Source organism: Megalobrama amblycephala, linkage group LG1 (assembly GCF_018812025.1).
Source record: "Megalobrama amblycephala isolate DHTTF-2021 linkage group LG1, ASM1881202v1, whole genome shotgun sequence".
Taxonomy (NCBI): Eukaryota; Metazoa; Chordata; class Actinopteri; order Cypriniformes; family Xenocyprididae; genus Megalobrama; species Megalobrama amblycephala.
In genome coordinates, this window is record NC_063044.1 from 26,377,045 (window position 1) to 26,398,212 (window position 21,168).

Genomic DNA, 21,168 nt, shown 5'->3' on the forward strand with positions numbered 1-21,168 from the left:
ATTGGCTATTCTCCTGTAGTAGACGGTTACAGTAGAACGCCAACATTCGCAACAGAACGTCAGAATGCCGTTGTATCAGCGGCTGCTGCTTAAAGTCCCTATTAATGCCAAAAGCAACCATTCTCTTGCTTTTATTTAAATATAATTTCTATTTTACTATGTCAAATGATTAAATGATCCTCTATGCCGTCCTCTTTGTTGTTGCTTAGCGATTTTTGCGTTTTTTAGCTACGGCAGTTGACAGTTTACTTCCAGTTGCTGTTGCCGTTCCATCTGTTGCTTAGAACGTCAAGAAGTAGCAGTTAAATTCGTGCATGCACAACAAAACGCCAGAATGCCGTTGTATCAGCAGCTGCAAATAGAGAAGGAACAACAATGTAATTTTTTAATTTGCACAGATTCTAAATTCTGCCTACAAACACTAGATTCTTTGAAAACTGAACATCCTATAATTATCAGCATAATAGGAAAAGTGGACTCTTTAAAGCAGGGGTGTCCAAACTCGTTCCTGGAGGGCAACATTCCTGCAGAGTTTAGCTCCAACCCTAATTAAACACACCTGAACCAGCTAATCAAGGTCTAACTTGCCATACTAGAAACTTACAGGCAGGTGTTTTGGAGCTGGTTGGAGCGAAACTCTGCAGGACACCGGCCCTCCAGGACTGAGTCTGGACACCCCTGCTTTAAAGAAACAAGATGTTTGTCTTGTTTTGTTTTGGATACCAGGCTATATGGGATTGACTGGTAATGAACAAGCAGATAAAGCAGCAAAGGAAGCACTTCGTTTGGAATGTAAAATACCAGCATCTGACGTTAAACCCATATTGAACCTGTACTTTACAATAACTGGCAAATGGAATGGAACGAATGTTTAAATAACAAATTATATGAGGTGAATCCAGTTTTAAATCAAGGAGTTATTAGTTATTATTTTGAAAACAGATATGACCAGGTTGTATACGAGATGCCGAATTGGACATTCAAGACTCACTCATTCATATTTATTGAAGGGGGAAAAGAAACCGGTCTGTGATTTGTGTAAGAATTTTACGAGTGTAAAACATATTTTAATAGAATGTCCTTTTTTTAAATAATATTAGACCACGGTTTTATACAGAGAACACATTAATAGACATTTTTAAAAAGGTTTCTCCTGGAGTAATTTTAGAATTTCTGTCGAGTATTCAATTAAAAGATTCTATGTAATTGTTGTTATTATTAATGTTGTTGTTATTGGTATATATGCCTGATTTTGTATAGTGATTGTTTTTAAGACAAAATTGTTAAATTATTGTAAACAATGTATTGTTTTGCGAATGTATTGCGAATTAGACAATGTCCTTCATTTTTTACCTTTTTAGGGGCCAGTTTTTATAATTATCTTATTAAAATCTACTTAAATCTGCGTATCTGTTGTTCAAATACCTAAATTTAACCAGTTACTTTAATCAATCACAATTCTAGAGTGTTATTTGTTTTCCCTAATGTTTAATGCTGCTCAACATTGCATAAGGTAAAAAGCCTATAAACATGAAGTCATTAGCCTAGGGGTGACGCTGCAATGTCATGACAAAATCATTATGGTTGCTCTTAAAATTGTAATGATGATGATTAAGTTGACAAAAAATGTTGGTGGGGAAAAAGCATCATATTCTGGCTACGGACAAAACGAGTCAAGAACCGTAAAGAATTTGTTTATGTTTTTTTTACGGATTAGTAAAAAGACTTAACGTTGATTATTTCAGTAGCATAAAAAACAAAATGTTTTTACAAACTCGGAATATCCCCATTACATTAAAGCGATCAAGAACACCGAAGCGGTGTTTGACGGGACTCAGGCAGGTTGTTTTCATGGATGAGCGAATGTATTAAAGTGTAATTAACGCTACTGTGGTATGAAGCAGGGCGAGCTGAGAGCCTGGGACATTTCACGTTGCTGTTTTTATTATGCCGCAGTTTGCTGCTCCTTTCGTTTTGTTGTTTATTTTACAATTAAAGTTATATTTAACGTAGTGTCTCATACCAGCCACTAAGCGAACGCACACAGTAACGTTATAACTTTCAACACATTCTCATAGTATTTTTACTATGATTGTTTTGACCAAGTAAAACAGCGCTGAGTTACCCCACCATTTTAATGCCTCTTTCTGCCTGAGTCCTGTCAAATTGCTTTCCATCGGCTGTGAAGGTGAAGTTGACAACTCCCATGATTCCAGGCTCATTCACTGCGTCAAGCTACGCCTTTGTTATTGTTTTGAATAAGCGACCTGTAGCGACAAAACTTTCATACTGTGCCTTCAAGTGATTAATTTACACCAAAACAAGATATTACATGTATGCCTTCATCTCTGAAAACATTTTTGTCATAATGAACTCAGACAAGCTCAGTGCTCATTTTTCGTCAATTCTCTTTTGTGAATTGGAGTGTGATTAGAGGATTGAAAGACGTGAAGGAAACACTTGATGAATCCTTCAAAATGAAGGATGTGAAATGAAGGCTGCGTTTAAGTTCATTTCGCAGTGACACTTTATTTTGATAGTCCACTTTAGACCTTATACATTTATATACTATAAATAACTTTGCTATTACATGTCAACTAACTCTCACTAGAGCAGGGGTCTCAAACTCGAGGCCCGCGGGATGATATTTTGTGGCCCACTTGACATCAAAATTTAGTGTTAGTGCGGCCCGCGAGTTATTCTGAAACGCACCTTTTTGATGAGTCGTTGCATATGCCGCGCTCGCCGCACTTTTGCTTTATTTTGTTATCACTTATGGGCTACTGTAGATCTCGTGACAGCTTTCGGCGGCGTTTGTTGTCAACGGTTGTCAAGCCAACCGCGAAGTACTTGAGCTGCGTTCCATTCGACATGGTCCCTACGCAGTGTTCACTGCTCCCTACTCCTTGAGCACGGTGTAGCTATCCGTTGAAGTGGACTTCGCTGACAATAATCACTCATTTGGAACGCACTACAAACGTCATCAAAGAAAGTCAACGACGGTGTCGCGCAGATTATGATATAACAAATAAATAGATATTATAATTTACTTTCAAATTTAAAATGGACTCTTAACAGATTTGAAGCTGTAGCCTCTCATGCCATATGAAAATAAATTCTCATTTTGGTTAACTGTAGGCTATGTATTCTTAATCCACCGTCTGGGTCTCATCTCGGGCGCTTTCTTTTCCACGCGCAGCCGCATAGTAAACACTTCTGAGGTAAATAAAGTAAAAAAGCCTTCTACACGTTAGAACATAGGCCTATGTTTTTATTTAAAGCTTTAGAAAACTTTGGTTTTGGTGAACACTTTGTCAATATTATAAAAATGATTTATAAAGGTTCCATTTCTCTTCCTTATGGTACATCACAAAGATTTCCTATCAGTCGTGGAATAAGGCAAGGATGCCCTTTATCCCCTCTTTTATTCATTTTGGCTGCAGATATGTTGTCTACTTTAGTTATTCATGATCAAACGGTACAAAAATTAACAGTATTTGATAAAAGTATAGCAATTAGTCAATTGGCAGACGATACTACACTATTTTTAAAAAACAAAGATCAAATTCCTCTGGCTATTTCATTAGTTAATATTTTTTCTAAGGCATCAGGACTCCAGCTGAATTTAAGTAAATGTGAACTTCTGGCCCTACATCAGAGTGATATCACTTCTTTGCATAATATCCCGGTAAAAGATAAAGTGAAATATTTAGGCATTACAATTACCAAAGACCAGAAAATAAGTACGAAAGAAAATTTTGATAATAACTTGCAAAAAGCAAACCGAATATTAAATTGTTGGTTACAAAGAGATATTTCAATTTTTGGTCGAATTTTGCTAACCAAAGTTGAATATTTATCAAGATTGATTTATCCCGCTCTTTCTTTGGCTCCCCCCTCGAATTTTATTAAAACATGTTCCCAAAAAATGTATAATTTCATTTGGAGGCACAAAGCTCATTATATTAAAAAAGCAGACACTATTAAATCGTATGAACAAGGTGGTTTGAATGTAATTGAATTTGAAAATATGAACATTTTGTTAAAACTTAAATGGTTAAAAATGTTTCTATGTAAAGAAGATAGTTTTTGGTTTACAGTGCCATCAGCTTTGTTTCAAGAACTTGGGGGAATTCAGTTTTTTCTCAAATGTGATTTTGATTTATCGAAACTCCCTTTGAAACTATCAACATTCCATCAACAAGTACTCTTATTTTGGAAATTGGCACATACACACAATTTTACACCTCATAATGCTTCAATTTGGAACAATAAATATATATTACACAGAAACAGATCTTTATGTTATAAGAATTGGTTAAGCAGAAGTATATGGTCAGTGAGAGATCTAATGGATGAACAGGGTAACATTTTAGACTGTAATGCTTTTACTTTGAAACATGGTTTTGCCTGTCACCCGAAAGAGTTCTTCACTGTCATTAATGCAATACCTCCTGGCATAAAAATGCTAATGAGATGTTCCCTTTCTTATACTGAAGTTAAACCAGTTCTTCCCGCCTTATACATTGGAGATATTCAAATTAAAAGTGATAGCTGTTCTAACAAGTATATAAGACAGGTAATTTTAAAAACCTGTTATCCCTGTCAAGTCAAAAGGAACAAATTAGATCACATGTTTGATAAGAATACTGTAATATATCTTAGAACAGCTTATTTAAATTTTCCTGTTTCTCCTAAAGCAAAAGAAATACACTTCAAAATTTTAAATTAAATTTATCCGTCTAACAAATTCCTAAATCAAAAATTTAATATAGAAATTGTCCCCTGTTCCTTCTGTGAGAGCCATTCTGAAGACACAGATCATATCTTTCTTTTATCCATAAATGTAGATTCTTTAAATCCTCCCCACTACTTATTATATTCAAAAATGACTTGAAATGTTTTTCCAAAGCCCTTAATAAGATGAGAGGTCAGAGTGCTATGAAGCTTCTTTATCTTTTGACATCATTTGATTTATTGTGATACTGCCCATAATTTTTATTTTTATTTAATTTATTTTCCCTTTCTTTTACTCTCTATTTAAGTTCATGTAAATTATGATTTCAAATTTCTATTTATTTTCTTTGCTTTTTATATATGTACACTGTGTTGAGCCTGTAATTTCTATCTTCTCTGTAAATGTATATTTGCCTTTGTACTTTTGTATTCAAAAAAAAAAAAAAAAAAAAGGTAAATAAAGTAAAATAAAAAATGACAGAGCCTCAGCTGCTTTTCAACACTTTTACTTTGTCATGCCTATTCATACAATAAAATATGCAAATACACTCATCGCTTTAACCATTCATACTTTCGTTCGTATAATAATAACAAAATGTATACTCAAAACACATATGTAAATTCCTCCATCGGAGAGCCGTTTAAAAACTCTTTCAACGGCTCTCCTCCATCGTAGTTCTGAATGGTGAGGCGGTGACAGTTGGGTGATTTTACCTCTCTACTTCCTGTGAAGTGATGTATCGATGTTCCCTTATTCCCATAGACAGTAAAAGAAATGGACACAGCGACCCCATTGGAACTCAATTGAGACATGTGAAGCCCATTTTTAGCGATTTTTAGCACTTCCGTTTCTGACGCGCAGACTCAAACTAAGCTTGATGACGTCAGCAACCTGTCTGACAGATGTAAATCTTCTAGTAGCTGTGCGTGCAAACTGCCATCGTTAATCTTGCAGAGACGGCGAGCTTGAGCGGGGAGTTCTTTGGCGTGAGTGAGCAGGAGTAATTATTCTGATTAATTATTTTGAATAGTATTTTAAAATGTAACGGCAGTACGCCATATTAAGTTAATGCATACTATTGCCTGCGAGCTTCTCCTCCTGTCTGTACGGTAATTTCTCTACTGTGCGACAGAGAGTCGAGTGGTTATGACGCAATCGTTAGCCTATTTTTACAAAAACTGTTTCTACGGGGCCATAATGTAACATAGAAGGTAATGGAGCCCTTTATACATTGTCGTGTATCTTTAGAAATAAATAATGGACAAATTGAGTCTTTAAACGCCTCAGATGTAAAGTTATTTGCTGTCAAAGTGACGCCAAAATGAATGGGAGTCAATGGGATGGCTAACGCAAGTGAAGTTCTGCTACAAGATGGCGGCACGCGGCCGACTTCAACTTCCGGTCGACTTCCTTGGGCACTGCTTATTCCCTATCCCGTTCGCAGTGCCCTTCGAACTGAACATGTTCGCTCCATTCGGAATGGAATCTCACTTAAAGGGGTACTTCACCCCTGGAAAGATGAATGTGTATTTAAAATTGGTCATTTATGTAGTAGAAATGTGAAATTATTTTTGAATTTGGAGCTTTCTAGACTGAGAAAAGGCAGAAAATGTATTTTTGACTAATGTGGATGAAAGACAACAACTCCCAGAATGCACTTGTTTCGCTGCCCTTGCGAGGCCACGCCCAAACCACGCCTATCGGTTACAATCGTGAGTTAGTTCATACATTTACAGCGAAATGGTGCTAAATTGACACACGGCCTAAGGCTGAAACAAATTCCTGCAAAATCATTTACAAGTAAACAGTGACATGGATATTCCGTATCATAGCAACAAAGCGTCCCAACAGAAAAAAAACGCTGCGCTGCAGAAGCGCTCTCACGGCTCACAGCGCGCTCACAGACGGACGTTTTAAGCAGAGCGCCTAGCGTTTTCAGCTGGCTAAAAACGCTCTGGTGGACACACGGCCTAAGCGTATTCGCCTAGAGGTAAGACTCGCTGATACTAGACTCTTATTTCTGATAACACAGTAGCCTATATGTAGTGTTGTAGGTAGCAGTGAAACTGCAAACTTAGCAAAGTAACGTTAGATAGACAATTACATATAAGTTGCATATAAGTTGACTGTTATCAAAGTAAAGCCACTGTTCTGTAAAACTGAGTTAGTCTATTTATCTATTTATGCTAACTTACCACAAAAGCCTGTTGTTGTATTGGTTGAGATGACTGCAGAGACCGATACATTTGCGAGATGAACCACTGATGTAGTGCAGACTATAACAAAATAATGTTACTGTAAGCTTAAAAATATAACTGTGACACCCACTTTTGATAAAATCTTTGATCTATGTCCGTGAGTAACCTCAAACCTATGCCTCAAACGCGCATATGTTATGGGCGTGGCGAAAAAATGCCGAACTACTTGCTATTACTGGCTGTAGTTTTAAGCCTCTGGCCAAAAAAGCCTCCGATGACGCAAAATGACGATTTTTGCGTCATCGGAGGCTTTTTTACAGAATAAAAATGCATAAATCTCTCATCTCGGGCTGATATGAAGGGGGAAAGCACGGTAATTCGAAAATACTGGTGGTATTCTACTAATACAAAGCTTAATGCTAAATCCTGAAGTAACCCTTTAAGATGGCGAAATACCCTGTGAAGTCCACTCGGGTGTCTCATACGTCCTGAAAAGTGAAGCTGCGGGCTCTTTGATCGCCCCCTGGAGGCTGGATGCAGTACAGGTCATAAACCCCGCCCTCTCAATGCAGAAGAATGAGACTTCAGTGAAAATTTAAAAATAAATTCTGCTTCAAATAAAGCTTTCTGAAAGATGATTTTGGTCATTTAAGGTAGTTGTTATCACGCTGATATATATTCAATTGTTCGTTTTTGTGATGATTTAGATTTTAGCTAGCAATTTGATGCTATAAAAACGGGGCGTGTCGTCATGATTCGAAGTTGATTGACAGCTTGTTTGAGGACTGTCGGAGCTTCGAGGGGAGATTGAAGATGTATTAACTAACTGTTAATTTTCGATTTCTTTGTTATTTTACACCAACAAAATGAGTTGTTCAGCAGTAAACTGTACTAACCGACCTACAGGATCTGACGGATCACTGAACTTTTTTTCTGTAACATTAAATGTGGGCGCTATAAGCTAATTAATAAATGTTATTAGTTAAGATAACACACCTAATGTTAACCATGTCGGGAAAAAGCAGGTGATCGTTATCTGGCAGTTACTTATTTTTATGGGTATAAAATAATAATTAGCTGGACAAAACTAATGATAGCTTACTCTAATTACAGCAATCGATCTCCTGTAACGTTAGTTGAACTTGATTTAAAATGGCAGGACCGTTTCTGACGATTTAGAGTTGTTTCTAGTGGCATATTATATTGATTTTATCTACTGAATTTGCTGTTTCAAAAATATTATTGCTCTAGAAACAGAATAGCCTATTATTTTATAGGTAGAATTTTAAATTGTGTATAATTTTTATAGTCTATTTAAAATACATGAATGATGACGCAGTCGTCTGGGCGGAACTTTGATATCGCGACTCCGCCTCCGGGCTCCACCGACGATTACTTCTGCGCATGCCCAGGCTCCAAACTTTTTTTTTTTGACGTATTGCGTAACGTGTCAGCGCCCATTCATCGGCCCATTTTGGCTTCAGTTCAATACAATGGAAGGAAGCGGCGTCGCGTCGTCCATCTTTTTTTTTACAGTCTATGAGTCCACTTCGCAGTCCACTTGCGGTCGAATTGAACGCACCTTTGGACATTCCGGCTCTTTTTTTGTGAGCCGGCTCGTTTGACTCAGCTCGCTGAAAAGACCCAGCTTTTAGCTCACAAATGGCTCTTTAAAAAATAAATGTTTTAACTATGACTTTGACTATGACAGGTGTGAAAACAATTCTAATTAAATTATTAAATGAACTCATACTCACAATGTCTCACAATATCTTTAAAAATGAATTGATTCGTTATGAAAAAATGTTTGGAAGAAACGTTCCAAACAAGGATCAATTGTGCTCCTTTTTTGTGGAATACTCGATGCGGCCCAGCCTGACCCAGACTCTACCTCCAGCGGCCCCCAGGTACATTGAGTTTGAGACCCCTGCACTAGAGTATTAATAGACTGTCAAGGTTCGAGTTAGTAGAATAAGTTTACATGTAGTTGCAAAGTAACTTATAGTTAGTAGAATGTCTAAAGTGGATTAACAAATATTTATTTATTTTTTTTTATTTTTTTGCCCTACCTTCACTAACTTCCTTCAGTCTCGTTCACTCGGATGTACGTCATTGCATACGTTGCACGAGTGCCCACAATTGGCAGAACCCTTGCAATGTGTTTAAATGGAACTGCCTAAACCCTTGATCACTTGTGGATAAATTAATTTTGAGCACTGTGAGTTGCTGTTGTGACATCACACTTGTGGTTTATGGATCTGCCTGAAGTGAACATACGAGTAGACTTACTCCCTCTGTCAAAATCAAGGGGTCGATGGTCTGTCCAAATACACTTCCCTCTCTTGACGAAGTTGAACACACTTAAAAAAGGTGGTAGGGACTCACTTAAGGGGAAGTGTTCAGGGATGTTCACAAGTGTAGGTTTAAAAGTGGAGTTAAACGCTGCCCAAGCAGTCTTCAAATTAGGTTGCGCTGAGATATGCCTACTACTTGGATGCAGCCATCCGTTTGAGAAGCAACCGTAGTTTTTATATAAGCCTGAAAGACTTGATGCATTTAATTAAGGTTGGAGGTAAGCTCTGCAGGCCATGGAACTGAGTTTGACACCCTGCTATGTAAAGTATCAGGGGCGTCGGACTGGGGGGGTAAAGGGTACCGAGTACCCAGGGCCCGAGGCAGGGGGGGCCCCCTTAGAAGTCAGTTTTCTATACATGCATATACATACACTAACATTTGTATAGCATTTATGTACAAATAAAAAAGCTCTTGTGCAAAACTAAACTTGTAGTTAGACACTGGTTTGGTATAAAAAAAAATCATTTTCATGCTGTGCAGGGCCCCACCACCCCTCTCGAATCAATGTAAATGGTACGACCCGCAAGTCAGGTGCTTCTGCTGCGGACCTGCGGTGAATCAGTTAATGAGACAGGAGCTAGAGTTAGCCGTGATATGAACTAGGAAGACAGGGGAAGAGTCATGTCTTTCCTTAAGAAAGGAAAATCAGGGGCTCAAAAACGAAAAGAAAAGAAGATTAAAGAGAGAAAGGCAAATGAGGGCAAGCAGTTGCTCACTCAGTTTTTTGAAAAGAAAGGTGAGCTCCAAATGCATCAGAGCATTGACATTGTTTTAACATAAATATCTACTCCAGGTAGAATAGCATACATTTATGTTCGTACTCTATTTGAATAATATACCAATACTTTATAGTATCACACCCTACATGGCGAGCAAACAATATTTCTGAGTAAATAACGGAGTGAGAAGCAGACGGAGGCGGAGCTGGGAGCTCAACACACAGCCACTCCAGGCAGCTGAGCAGCTTGTCTCCTCTTCTGCTGCAGTTCTCCCCAGAGTCAGAAGTTTACATGAAAACACTGCATATTTCCCTCCATTGTCAAAATCTAACACCCGCGAAAACACAGATCGTTAGCGCCTATTTTACTGCATTGTTATGCAAATTAGCTCGCGCACGCTCTTACATTAAGTACAGGATTGTTCTCAGTTTAATGCACATCTTAATGATTGAAAATGACTTATTTTAAAACGTAATTCAAAGACTGAATGTTTAGTTTGGCGGTTAGTGTACCCTGTGATTCTATAGTCTGCATTTATTTTAAACAGACAAATAATCAGCAATTAACTTGTACTTAGCCTACACTTTAAAAAAGGTATTGTGACAATAAAGGATATTTTAGCAACCATTTAAAGCCATATATTTCAGTTTCAGACAAAAAATATATTAATCAGAGTGTGGCTTATTTTGTTTACATTTTAAAGGTGCCCTAGAATCAAAAATTGAATTTACCTTGGCATAGTTGAATAACAAGAGTTCAGTAGCCTACATGGAAAAGACATACATTGAGTTTCAAACCCCATTGCTTCCTCTTTCTTATGTAAATCTCATTTGTTTAAAAGACTTCCGGAAAACACACGGATCTCAACATAACACCGACTGTTACGTAACAGTCGGGATCATTAATATGTACGCCCCCAATATTTCCATATATGCCAGCCCATGTTCGAGCGTTAGACAAGGAAAGGCAGTATTGACGTCTGGATCTGTGCACAGACAAGGTAAGCAAGCAAGAACAACAGCGAAAAATGGCAGATAGAGCAATAATAACTGACATGATCCATGATAGGATGATATTTTTAGTGATATTTGTAAATTGTCTTTCTAAATGTTTCGTTAGCATGTTGCTAATGTACTGTTAAATGTGGTTAAAGTTACCATCGTTTCTTACTGAATTCACGGAGACAAGAGCCGTCGCTATTTTCATTATTAAACACTTGCAGTCTGTATAATGCATAAACACAACTTCATTCTTTATAAATCTCTCCAACAGTGTAGCATTAGCCGTTAGCCACAAAGCATAGCCTCAAACTCAGAGAATCAAATGTAAACATCAAAATAAATACTTTACTCACATGATTCGATGTATGCACACAGCATGCATGATGAACATCTTGTAAAGATCCATTTGAGGGTTATATTAGCTGTGTGAACTTTGTAAATGTGCTGTAATATAGTGGAGAGCTCGTGTGGCAGGGAGCACGCGATTTAAAGGGGCGGCGCGCTGAAAAAATCAGTGTATAGTTAATGATGCCCCAAAATAGGCAGTTAAAAAAATTAATTTAAAAAAATCTATGGGGTATTTTGAGCTGAAACTTAACAGACACATTCAGGAGACACCTTAGACTTATATTACATCTTGTAAAAAAGCATTCTTGGGCACCTTTAAGTGTTATTATGATAAAAATGCAATACCCCTCCCATTGGTATCACTATGGTATTTGGTACGGGGGCCCAGCAAGATGGTTTGTACCCAGGGCCCAAAATTTGGTGCTACGCCCCTGTAAAGTATTATCCACAAATGTGATGCATCTCAAAGCAAAAGTGGAAGTAAAATGGCTAAATATAAAAACTTAAACAGCACAGATAGGTTTTGTTTTTTGTCTTCTAGGGAGGCAACAAGTCAGCTGCTCCAGCTTTTATGTACCCTGTCTGGGTTGACTGAACGTACTCCAGGCTGTGTTTTTAACAGACTTTACCCCGAGTAAGCAAGGTTTGGGTTAATTAACCGAGAATTCAGCGTGTCTGTGTAAATCCTTGCTTTTTGGAATACACCCCTGATTATAAACCAAATTTATTAAAGTATGAAGCAGTGAATATTATCCAAAAGGATCAATCAGGTAGCAGCCTCCAGGCATATGACGGAAACTGTTCCGCATTACTTGGAAAATCTTATCAGTACCCTGCTCAGTATCTGTCTAGCTGTCATGTAAATCAGTGCGACATTTTGAAGTGATTTATTTAAAAACTACACACGTAACACATCCAATGAACAAGCGTGGGTCCCATAAAAAACACTCGTCATATAAAACTGGAGACCAGAAACAACAATGGCTCGAGCACAACAAATCAGTATAAAAAGGCACATCATCTTTTGCCAATAATTGTTTTGTGTGTGTCTAACACATACATTTGAATGACATTCATTCTTTCAGACAGAAGAGAGAGCGCATCTAACATTTTTCTTTGATCCCTCCGAATATTATGGATTTCGTTTGACAACCCTGCAAAATCCCTTTGCACTTCACGAAGTAAATTGATCATCGATGTGAAATCCGCTCTCCGCAACACCTCAGCGTGACGATAAAGCTTGATCAACTCTGTAAAACAGGCGATTATTCCGGGATGTGTGCTGTTCGTCTTCTGGGTGACAGGCTGAGCCTGAGAATTATTGCGTCGAACAGCATCGTTTACTTGTCTTGGGTCTCTGGGGAAGTGTTGGCGTCTGCCGTTGCTGCTGGCTTGAGATAATTCATGAGCTTCGCAAGCTGCCATTTCACCATCGATCCAAAGCTCGGCGCATCTCGCATCATAGTCTTGTACACCTGTGAAACAATAAAAGATATCACAATGGTACACAATGTTTAGAGATGCCTTCTCCTTATTAATACATACTTTCTTCCTCTGTGTCGTCCGATAGTCTCAAACGACGTTTCACTGGAATATCAGAGGTGTTGTCGGATTCCCTCTCCCGCTTTTCCCCAGATGTCGAGGTGGATGTTTTGCTTTCGTTGGACTCAGGACCAAGACTTCGGGATGTTGTAGTCTGTGGTGATTCCTGTGGAGTCACTGCTGAACCTCTGTCACAGGGTTTGGACCCGCTGTTATCTCCACTCAAAGGTACCAGTACCTCTGTTATGAGGTTATTCAGGGCTGCTGTTTTTGCACTTCCACACAACCCGGGGACACCCAGAGGCATAACAAGCTTACCTTGAGTTGTGTTAGACGACGAGCCTGTTAGACGACCAGCCTCATCAACTGAAAACAGAAAAACCCTTGTTTAGCATATTGTGTAGAAGGGCTTAAAAGAATTAAAACAAAGAACACAATTCTTCCAATAGCCCTTTTTTTCCACATAGTCTTTATTGGTAAATTAGGCCTACCGTAAGAGATCATGTGTGAACAGAACATTTTCAAAAATACCGGTAATAAGTTGGTTCTGGCAATTTCCCCGCATGAGAAGCTTAGATCGGGCCCAACAAATCAAGCCCGGCCCGACACGTTCACCGTAATTATGAGCCCGAGCCCGATTTAAACCCGACCATTTTTAATATGTGGGCCGTTATAACCAGGGGCGGAGCCAGATTTTGTTTTTTTTAACGCAGGTGCTGCTGTGCTAGATCATTTAGGCTACAGGGGGGAGCTGCGCATTTATATATATATATATATATATATATATATATATATATATATATATACACTAATAATAAATGAGCAAAAATTGGCCACTCAGTATTAAATATTCAATTATTTTAATTATCATAATTAAAGTTTTAATTGTATTAAATTGAACAAGCACAACATTCAGCATTCAATCAAATATTCTTAAAGATTAATTATTATTAATAATGTTACTTCAACATAATATGTGTGTGAGCAACAAGCAAGATGTGCATTTGTAAATTCGGTGACAGCGTGTGTTACACGAGTCTCACATGGTGTAAGTGTGACCGCGGCGCGCCGGCGCCTCCATGTCATTATTATATTGTCTGCTATATTGCTTTTTATGTATTAAATCCAGGCAATTGGTTAATGAAAAATGTATTAAAATTAAGATACAATTTATACTAAACGAAATTCACTTTAAAGAAAACCTTTCTTCAAAACAAAACTTAAACTTGGAACTAAATGTGCTTATTTAATGGCTAAAACACGTAGGCTACTACAGACTCTCTTTTTGTACAAATTGCAGCACATTCATTTAATTCTGAATTTTGCACATGTAAGTTGAAAGGCATTTGTTTGTGCATAGTAAAACATATCTGTAACATTTATCAAGTTCATAATTGTGCGTGCATTTATTAATTATTATCTTAATGAATAATACGAAAAGGAAGAAACATGTAAACTGCGTTGTTTGTTTAAATTCAGAAATAATTGAATGGATCGTAAATGGATCTGAAATTCCGAATGAAGAAACGTTTCGTGGAAAATGTTTCCATACCTCCGATTTTCCTCCAAACTTGCTCAAAGTTAATTCTCCTGTTTTATTTTTTTTCTTTGCTTCTTCAAGCTCCATGTTGCACTTAAGCTACTGAATAGTACAGCACGCACAGCAGGTGTGATGGCGTGACACGTGACGTGTTTTATCAAGGGCCCGACACGACCCGGCCCGAGGACGCTGGCGGGAAATATCGGGTCGAGTCCGGGCTCGGGCAGAGAATCTAAGCTCTAATGAGAAGCTGTAACATCACCAGTAAATTACCGGTATGATGCTGTGTGCGAACAAAGAATGAATATTGAGCACATAAGAGGTCCGAATGCGCTGACATAAGAAGGGGGCTGCATCTGGCCAATCAAAGTTCTGTCAGAGCTGTTTATGGTAAGTCACCCTGCTTTTAACTATTTTATGCCAGACCGCCCTCCGTATTCATTTTAGAAAACAGAAAGAAAGTGTAAACTGGCATCACATCAGTTAAGCTTTTTCCTTTAAGTTGAATAGGGAAGGTGTAGGACGTAGCGTACGCTTTTTGAACTGCTAGAGTTTTACACTTCTGCGGCCTGGTGGAAGCTAGATATTTTACTTTATAACTTGTTAAATATGGATATTTTATTATGCAAATGCATCGCTTTGCTTCAGAAGGCCTTTATTAACTTCCCGGAGCTGTGTGGAGTGTGTGGAATCACTTTCAGCTCATACTCGTTTGGTAACGCTTACTGCCATTATAAAGCTCGGACGAGTCAGGATATTTACTTACATAACTCAGATTGTGTTCATCAGAACGAAGAGAATCATATACACCTAGGATGGCTTGAGGGTGAGTAAAGCTTGGGGTAATTTTCACTTGAAAATGAACTAATCCTTTAACTGTAAAGAGCCAGAACACCATTGCTTGTGTGAACAGCACATTTGTGCATTTACCTGAAAAACCGTTCTGGTAATTTTACAGTAATTTACTGGGATTTCTGAAAGGGGCTTGTTGAAAGCTGTTTAATTCCAATTCTAACTTACATTTAAGCAAATCATTTACACACTGTTAAAGTTGGCAGCCATTTTAGTGATGGTTATTTACAGGTCATAGTAGTGCAACATATCGTTGTTCAGGCGATGGTAACACTGGAGTTGTTCTCCAATGTTTAAAAGGGCAATTCACTACTGGCAAAGATGGGCTTTTAATAAAACGTGGCTGTCTTTGTGGTAGAAAGGGGAACAATTTTGAAATTGGTGCTACATGACTAGAGAAAACAGTGAAGAAGGGCTGCGGCGCCACACCTCTGTCATTTCAACTGTCCATAAGCGGGAATACAAAAATGCAACTTCATAAAAGGCCTTGATCAGTCAAAAGTCCACCAGGTGATGCAAAATGGTGTAAAAAAAAATGGCATCACAGAAAAAAAACAGGGATATCTGGATGCTGAAGATGAACGAAGGTCTTACAGGTGTGAAACGACATGAGGGTTAGTAATAAATTACAGAAATTTCATTTTTGGGTGAACTAACCCTTTAAATCACGATCATTATGCGAAATGCTAAAATCAAAACTGAAAAGATTTGGAAGTAAATTAATGAATGTCTTTGAAACAAAAAAGCATGCTCAATTGCACTTGAAATGTTTTATTATGTTAAACAGTGCTTGCATTTTGTTGCATTATATTTTCAGAGCTTGCATTTTTGGTGGTATACTTAAGTAATTAATTTTTCAATAAAAAAAAAAAAAAAAAAAAAAAAAAATTCCCCCCTTCTCGTCTATGTATCCCTCCCTCTGCTGAATTATTTTTATCCCCGGATAAAAAAAAAATATTTGCTGAGTTTTGTATTTGGTTTTTGTGTAATAATTAACATTATGTTTTAGAGTAGGCCTATGATCACTCGGCTTGTGAATGATTATAACTTGCACACAGCCACTTCAAAACTGTTCAGGAGCTTCTATGGGTTTGATTTTGGTTGTCATTTGTTGAAATAAATACAAAAATACAGCGTGTCTGTGTCCTGAACGTGACTCTCCGATTCTCCTCCATGGTCATATGGGAAAGTGAATATTTACAAAAACAACATTAAAACTAGTTACATTTACACGCTTCCAACAAATAAATGGACCGACTTTTGTCAGCTTGTTGAACACATTTGGACATTTTTTTACCATACGATGGCTGAAGCAGCAGCGCGTGACACTGTTCTCATGGTAACCAGAACAACATTGTGAACAGAATACTACAAAACTGAAGTGAAAATACCAAATTATAATTAAATAGGATAAAATATCTTATCCTCCCTGCAAACGATAGCATGAAGAATGTGAATAGGCTATTTAACCAAGTCAAAAAGGTAAGCAGGTATCCATATTCATTTAAGTATCAGCAGACGCAAAACGCTATAAAAGGCGACAACTATTAAAGTTAAAAAACTAAATAAGTTATAAAAAACGGTATGTTATGTAAAGTTATGTAAACGATAACACCTTCTGGGTTCTCGATTTTATCGATTTGAGCAACCATAAATGACGTAAAACATGCGAATTTTGAGTTTTTGATAGGATTCCTATATAGAAATATGACTCCCTGCCCTCCAGACTCATTCGCGCTGCTGCTGTGACGTCATGTGTAAACAACCTATTGAAAAGTAAGTAAACAGATCACCCAGTTAGATATCACTGCTTTATGTCACGTCAAAATCAAACTTGAAATGGACTGAAAGCATAATGACTGTGGGGTTTTAGTGCAATCAGCTTGGTGAAATTAAAAATACAATTCGTGCCTGTGACAGACAGTGTTTACGGAGCATGACTGATGATCCAAAATATCCTAGGTTGACAATTAAAAAGAAAAACCGCAATACACAAATAAAATATATTGTTTAATTTATTATTGCCTTTAGTTATTATTTTGGAATGAATGTAGAATGCTTAAAACACGAATGTGATGAGATTGACTTGGTTTTGATAAATAGAACATTGTATTTGTTTTTGTTTTTTTGATGTACTGTAAAGTAGCTAATGTTCATTTAACAAGGAAGATGTGTCAATGTTAAGAGTAATGCACATGAATTTACATAGATTCATAAAAAAAATGTGCCTCCTCATTTCAGAACACCGCTGCACGCCACTGATATATATGATATTATATATATATATATGATATTATATATATATATATATGAAGAGTTTCGTTGCAAAACGAGATAAATCCGTTTTTTTAATTTTTCAAAAATCTTGTTTTTTGGTTGTGCATTCCAATTAATATCAATTCAACTGCAGTTGGTTTGTTTTGATTTAAACCTTCATAACTTAAAAAATACAGCTAAGTAGCACCATAAAACAAAATCATAACATGATAACATAATAATAAACATGTTTTGACAAAAATTTTAAAAACGGATTTATCTCGTTTTGCAACGAAACTCTTCATATATATATATATATATATATATATATATATATATATATATATATAGGACTATAGGCATTATGATCACCGTGTTATCATCGCCCTCTAGCGACGAACCATCGAAATGTCAAAACATTGATGACCTAACGAAGCAGTAATCACGTGACTTTGGTGGTTTGATGTGCGCTTCTAATCACTGGTTTAAACAAATCATTCTAAAATGTTGTGAAGCTTCACGAAGCACTGTTGCACCCATTGGTAAGTATACACCATGTAACTTTCAATTACTGTTGTTATAAATGAGGTCTGTGTCCTGGCCATTACACGTTTTTGTTTTCCTTTCAATTATTTAAACTAGAATCACAACATCTAAACAACATCTCGTGTATTTCTACATTCGTATAGAGAAGAATATATCTTTAATTTATATCATTTTCATGCGTCACAGGCCATAAAAGGCAAAAAAAAAAAAAAAAAGTGTCCCAATCAACCTATTTGAGCGCAGACACTTTACTTTTCGCCCCTCTCAAATCTCTGATTTAAAAGTCACCCCCACAGGGTGAATCAAATTCTAGCAGGTATTAGGTGTAAAACAGCCAGGGATGAAGGATCATTAACTTAAAAGAGCCAGTGATTGACCTCCAGACACCCCCCATCTCGTTTCACAACACAGCGTGACGTATCTGGAGTCCTGTTTGATGTCGTAAAGAGCTGTGTATGTGTATCATGTGTGTGTGTGTGTGTGTGTGTGTGTGTGTGTGTGTGTGTGTGTGTGTGTGTGTGTGTGTGTGTGTGAGTGTGTGTGAGTGTGTGTGAGTGAGAGAGAGAGAGAGAGAGAGAGAGAGAGATATGTGTGAATTTTTCGTCATATCTTTATCCGTCGGAAGAAATAATGTAACTATTGGTAGCCTACATTATGAAATTGGTGTCGCGCGCGCAAAAAAAAAGTTTCATAGTCTTCAGCCTATTTGTTTGATGTGCCCGTGGTGTAACTATTGCTTCATTTAAACATACTTTAAATTTCTTGCCTTTGTTTTGCCATTCTGAAAGCACTGTTCAACTTTTACGGTTGTCTTTCATTTTCTTTGCCTCGTTTGGATAGTTAGTGAAACATTTTTTCTTGACCAAACGCTTGTTTATTAACAACAACAAAACATCCTAAGCCTATTTACCACACGTTTCCCCACATCTCTCTCACAATGTAAAGTTTTGTGGGACACACGAGAACAGTGGATGTTTTAACACTAAGTTAGGTGAAAAGCAGATGTATAGGTCCAACTTACCACTAGTTGCACTGTCTTCGCCGTTTGTTAGAAGACGAGCTTCATCAGCTGAGAAATGAAAACATCTTGTTTAGCATATTGTGTATTAAACCAGCTCTGAACACATTTACCATATTTGTTACAGTGGATTTCGCGTCAATCGTACACCTTTGGCATAAAGTAATTAGCCTATGTCTAACGTATGATTAAACAAATGCTGCATACCGTTATTAGGGTTGGCCGCCATTTTAGTGTTGGTAATTTACAGGTCGCAGTAGTAGGCGATGGTGTACAGGCGAGGTAACAATGCGTTGAGTTGTGCTGCTCGCGCAACAAATGTTTAAATCATCCGCCAACAATTTGGGCGTTTCCAGAGGCACGCGTTGGGAGAAGTGGGGGGTGTTCCGACAAACCGCACAGAGGGGGCGTCCTATCAAAAGACCTAAACACTCCCAGGTTAAAACTGCTTCATATAATTATTTAATTTGGCAATCTGGTGTATAAGGCTGTGTGATCCAGTATAGTTTGGTACAGAAAACCCATCAACAATGAAAATAAATGTTTATTTTTGCTTGAATATGGGTCCCATAGCATATACAAGGCTCTTGGACTATGAGGGATCCCTGGTACTCCTGTTACTGTTGGGCCCAAAGCCCCCAAAACTCTTATTTTGCCCCAGTATAATGAGGGGTTGACCTGGTCTTTCTGTGAGGTCCGAAGCAAGACAAATTTGTACATTTTAAAGTTAAATGCAAACTAGAGCACTTTGAGAGTTCAAAATTAAGAGCATCAACCCATGTCCACTGTCTATGGAACAGTAAAAAGTCTTTGCATTGACTTGTACCTGGATTTTAAAGTAGGCCTACACATGAAATCAAAATTTATCTCAAATTGCTAGTTTTGTGGTGAACAATTCACCCATGCAAGTCAATCCACACAAAAAAATTGTTTGGCTTCGTAATGAATGAAAATCTGAAAATGCTCCTCCCCTCTGCAACGGTGCCCCTTCTCTGATGACGTCAGTTTGACGGCTTGGGTTGAAATCGCTTAAACCACTCCCCTCCAACCATTAGTCTGCTATGAGCGTGAGATGGAGAGGAGGAGCGCTAAAGTAAAACTCTGCCCTCTATTCAGTATTCCATTTCACTTGGAAATACGTCACAACACTGGAGAAAAGTCGTTTGCAACTTCCGGTTCATGCGGACTTTAAAGTGGGCTCAAACCTATTTTTCTCAGGGTGTGTTTACACTTGTCATGTTTGGTTCGATTAAAACAAATCCTGGTGCGATTGCTCTGTTAGTGCTGTTTATTTGAACGCTGGCATTCGAACCCTTGGTGCGCACCAAACAAGCGGACGGAGATCGCTGAAAAGATGGGTCTCAGTCCGCTTCCAAACGAACTCTGGTGCGGTTCGAATGCTATATGAACGCAACACGGAACAAAGACATGTAAACGAACCAAAAACAGGAAGAGGAGACCCTAAAAAGGACAGAATCCTTCATAGTCGTGAGTTTGCCCATGACAGGCATCAGACACGCATCTCCTACAGATTGCAGCAGATTGTTTGTGTGATTGACGGAGGGATTCCCGCTGCTGTTTTGACTCCTTTACACATTTTATAAGCTCTTCACGAGTTCCCAGCTGGCCAAAATACTATCATATGCAGGCTACGCACACACAACGAGCACATTTACTTCAGCACACAGCATTGTTTTGGATGTTCGGTAAGTTCGTCTCAAAAAAAGCAATATGTCATAAAATCCGACCATTCAGGTTGTGAATGTATCCCTATGCCTTAAGGTTTGGAATCTTTGGTTCGGTGATAAAATTGCCAATCTGAACACTAATCGGACCAGGACTAAATGTTTTTTTTTTTCTTTTTTGGTCCTGACCAAAAGAACCAAACGAACCGAACTACAAGTGTGAACACACCCAAAGTCACGATCACACTGGTTTCAGGAAGTCAAACAATTAGAATGTAATAATAATAGTTTATATTAGTATCCTCAAGACAGCAATAAAACAAACGTACTGCAATACAAATGTAAATTTTAAAAAGTAATATTTCATAAG

At 37.8% G+C, this 21,168-nt stretch overlaps 1 protein-coding gene across 3 annotated transcripts; it reads right to left on the reverse strand.

Moving 5' to 3' along the window:
- Positions 1–12,230: 12,230 nt before the first annotated feature.
- LOC125266260 lies at positions 12,231–19,512 on the reverse strand. Of its 3 annotated transcripts, XM_048186765.1 has the most exons (4): positions 19,321–19,512; positions 19,117–19,164; positions 12,905–13,267; positions 12,231–12,834 (listed from the first exon to the last, which is right to left on the reverse strand). In XM_048186765.1, the coding sequence occupies exons 1-4, from the start codon at positions 19,340–19,342 to the stop codon at positions 12,377–12,379; spliced, it is 891 nt and encodes a 296-aa protein (XP_048042722.1). In that variant the 5' UTR covers positions 19,343–19,512; the 3' UTR covers positions 12,231–12,376. The 3 variants fall into 3 exon arrangements, with proteins under 3 accessions (XP_048042722.1, XP_048042732.1, XP_048042740.1); XM_048186775.1 differs by lacking the exons at positions 19,117–19,164; positions 19,321–19,512 and adding an exon at positions 13,433–13,516; XM_048186783.1 differs by lacking the exons at positions 19,117–19,164; positions 19,321–19,512 and adding an exon at positions 13,393–13,507.
- Between the last annotated feature and the right edge of the window lie 1,656 nt (positions 19,513–21,168).

Bases quoted from the DNA above. Each gene is read 5' to 3' on its own strand.
- LOC125266260 (XM_048186765.1), bottom strand. From the start codon at position 19,342: ATGGCGGCCAACCCTAATAACG. The intron at 13,268-19,116 runs GTAAGTTGGACC...TTCTGTTTTCAG, and splicing joins CGAAGACAGTGCAACTAGTG to TTGATGAGGCTGGTCGTCTA. The intron at 12,835-12,904 runs GTATGTATTAAT...ATTGTTTCACAG, and splicing joins GGACGACACAGAGGAAGAAA to GTGTACAAGACTATGATGCG.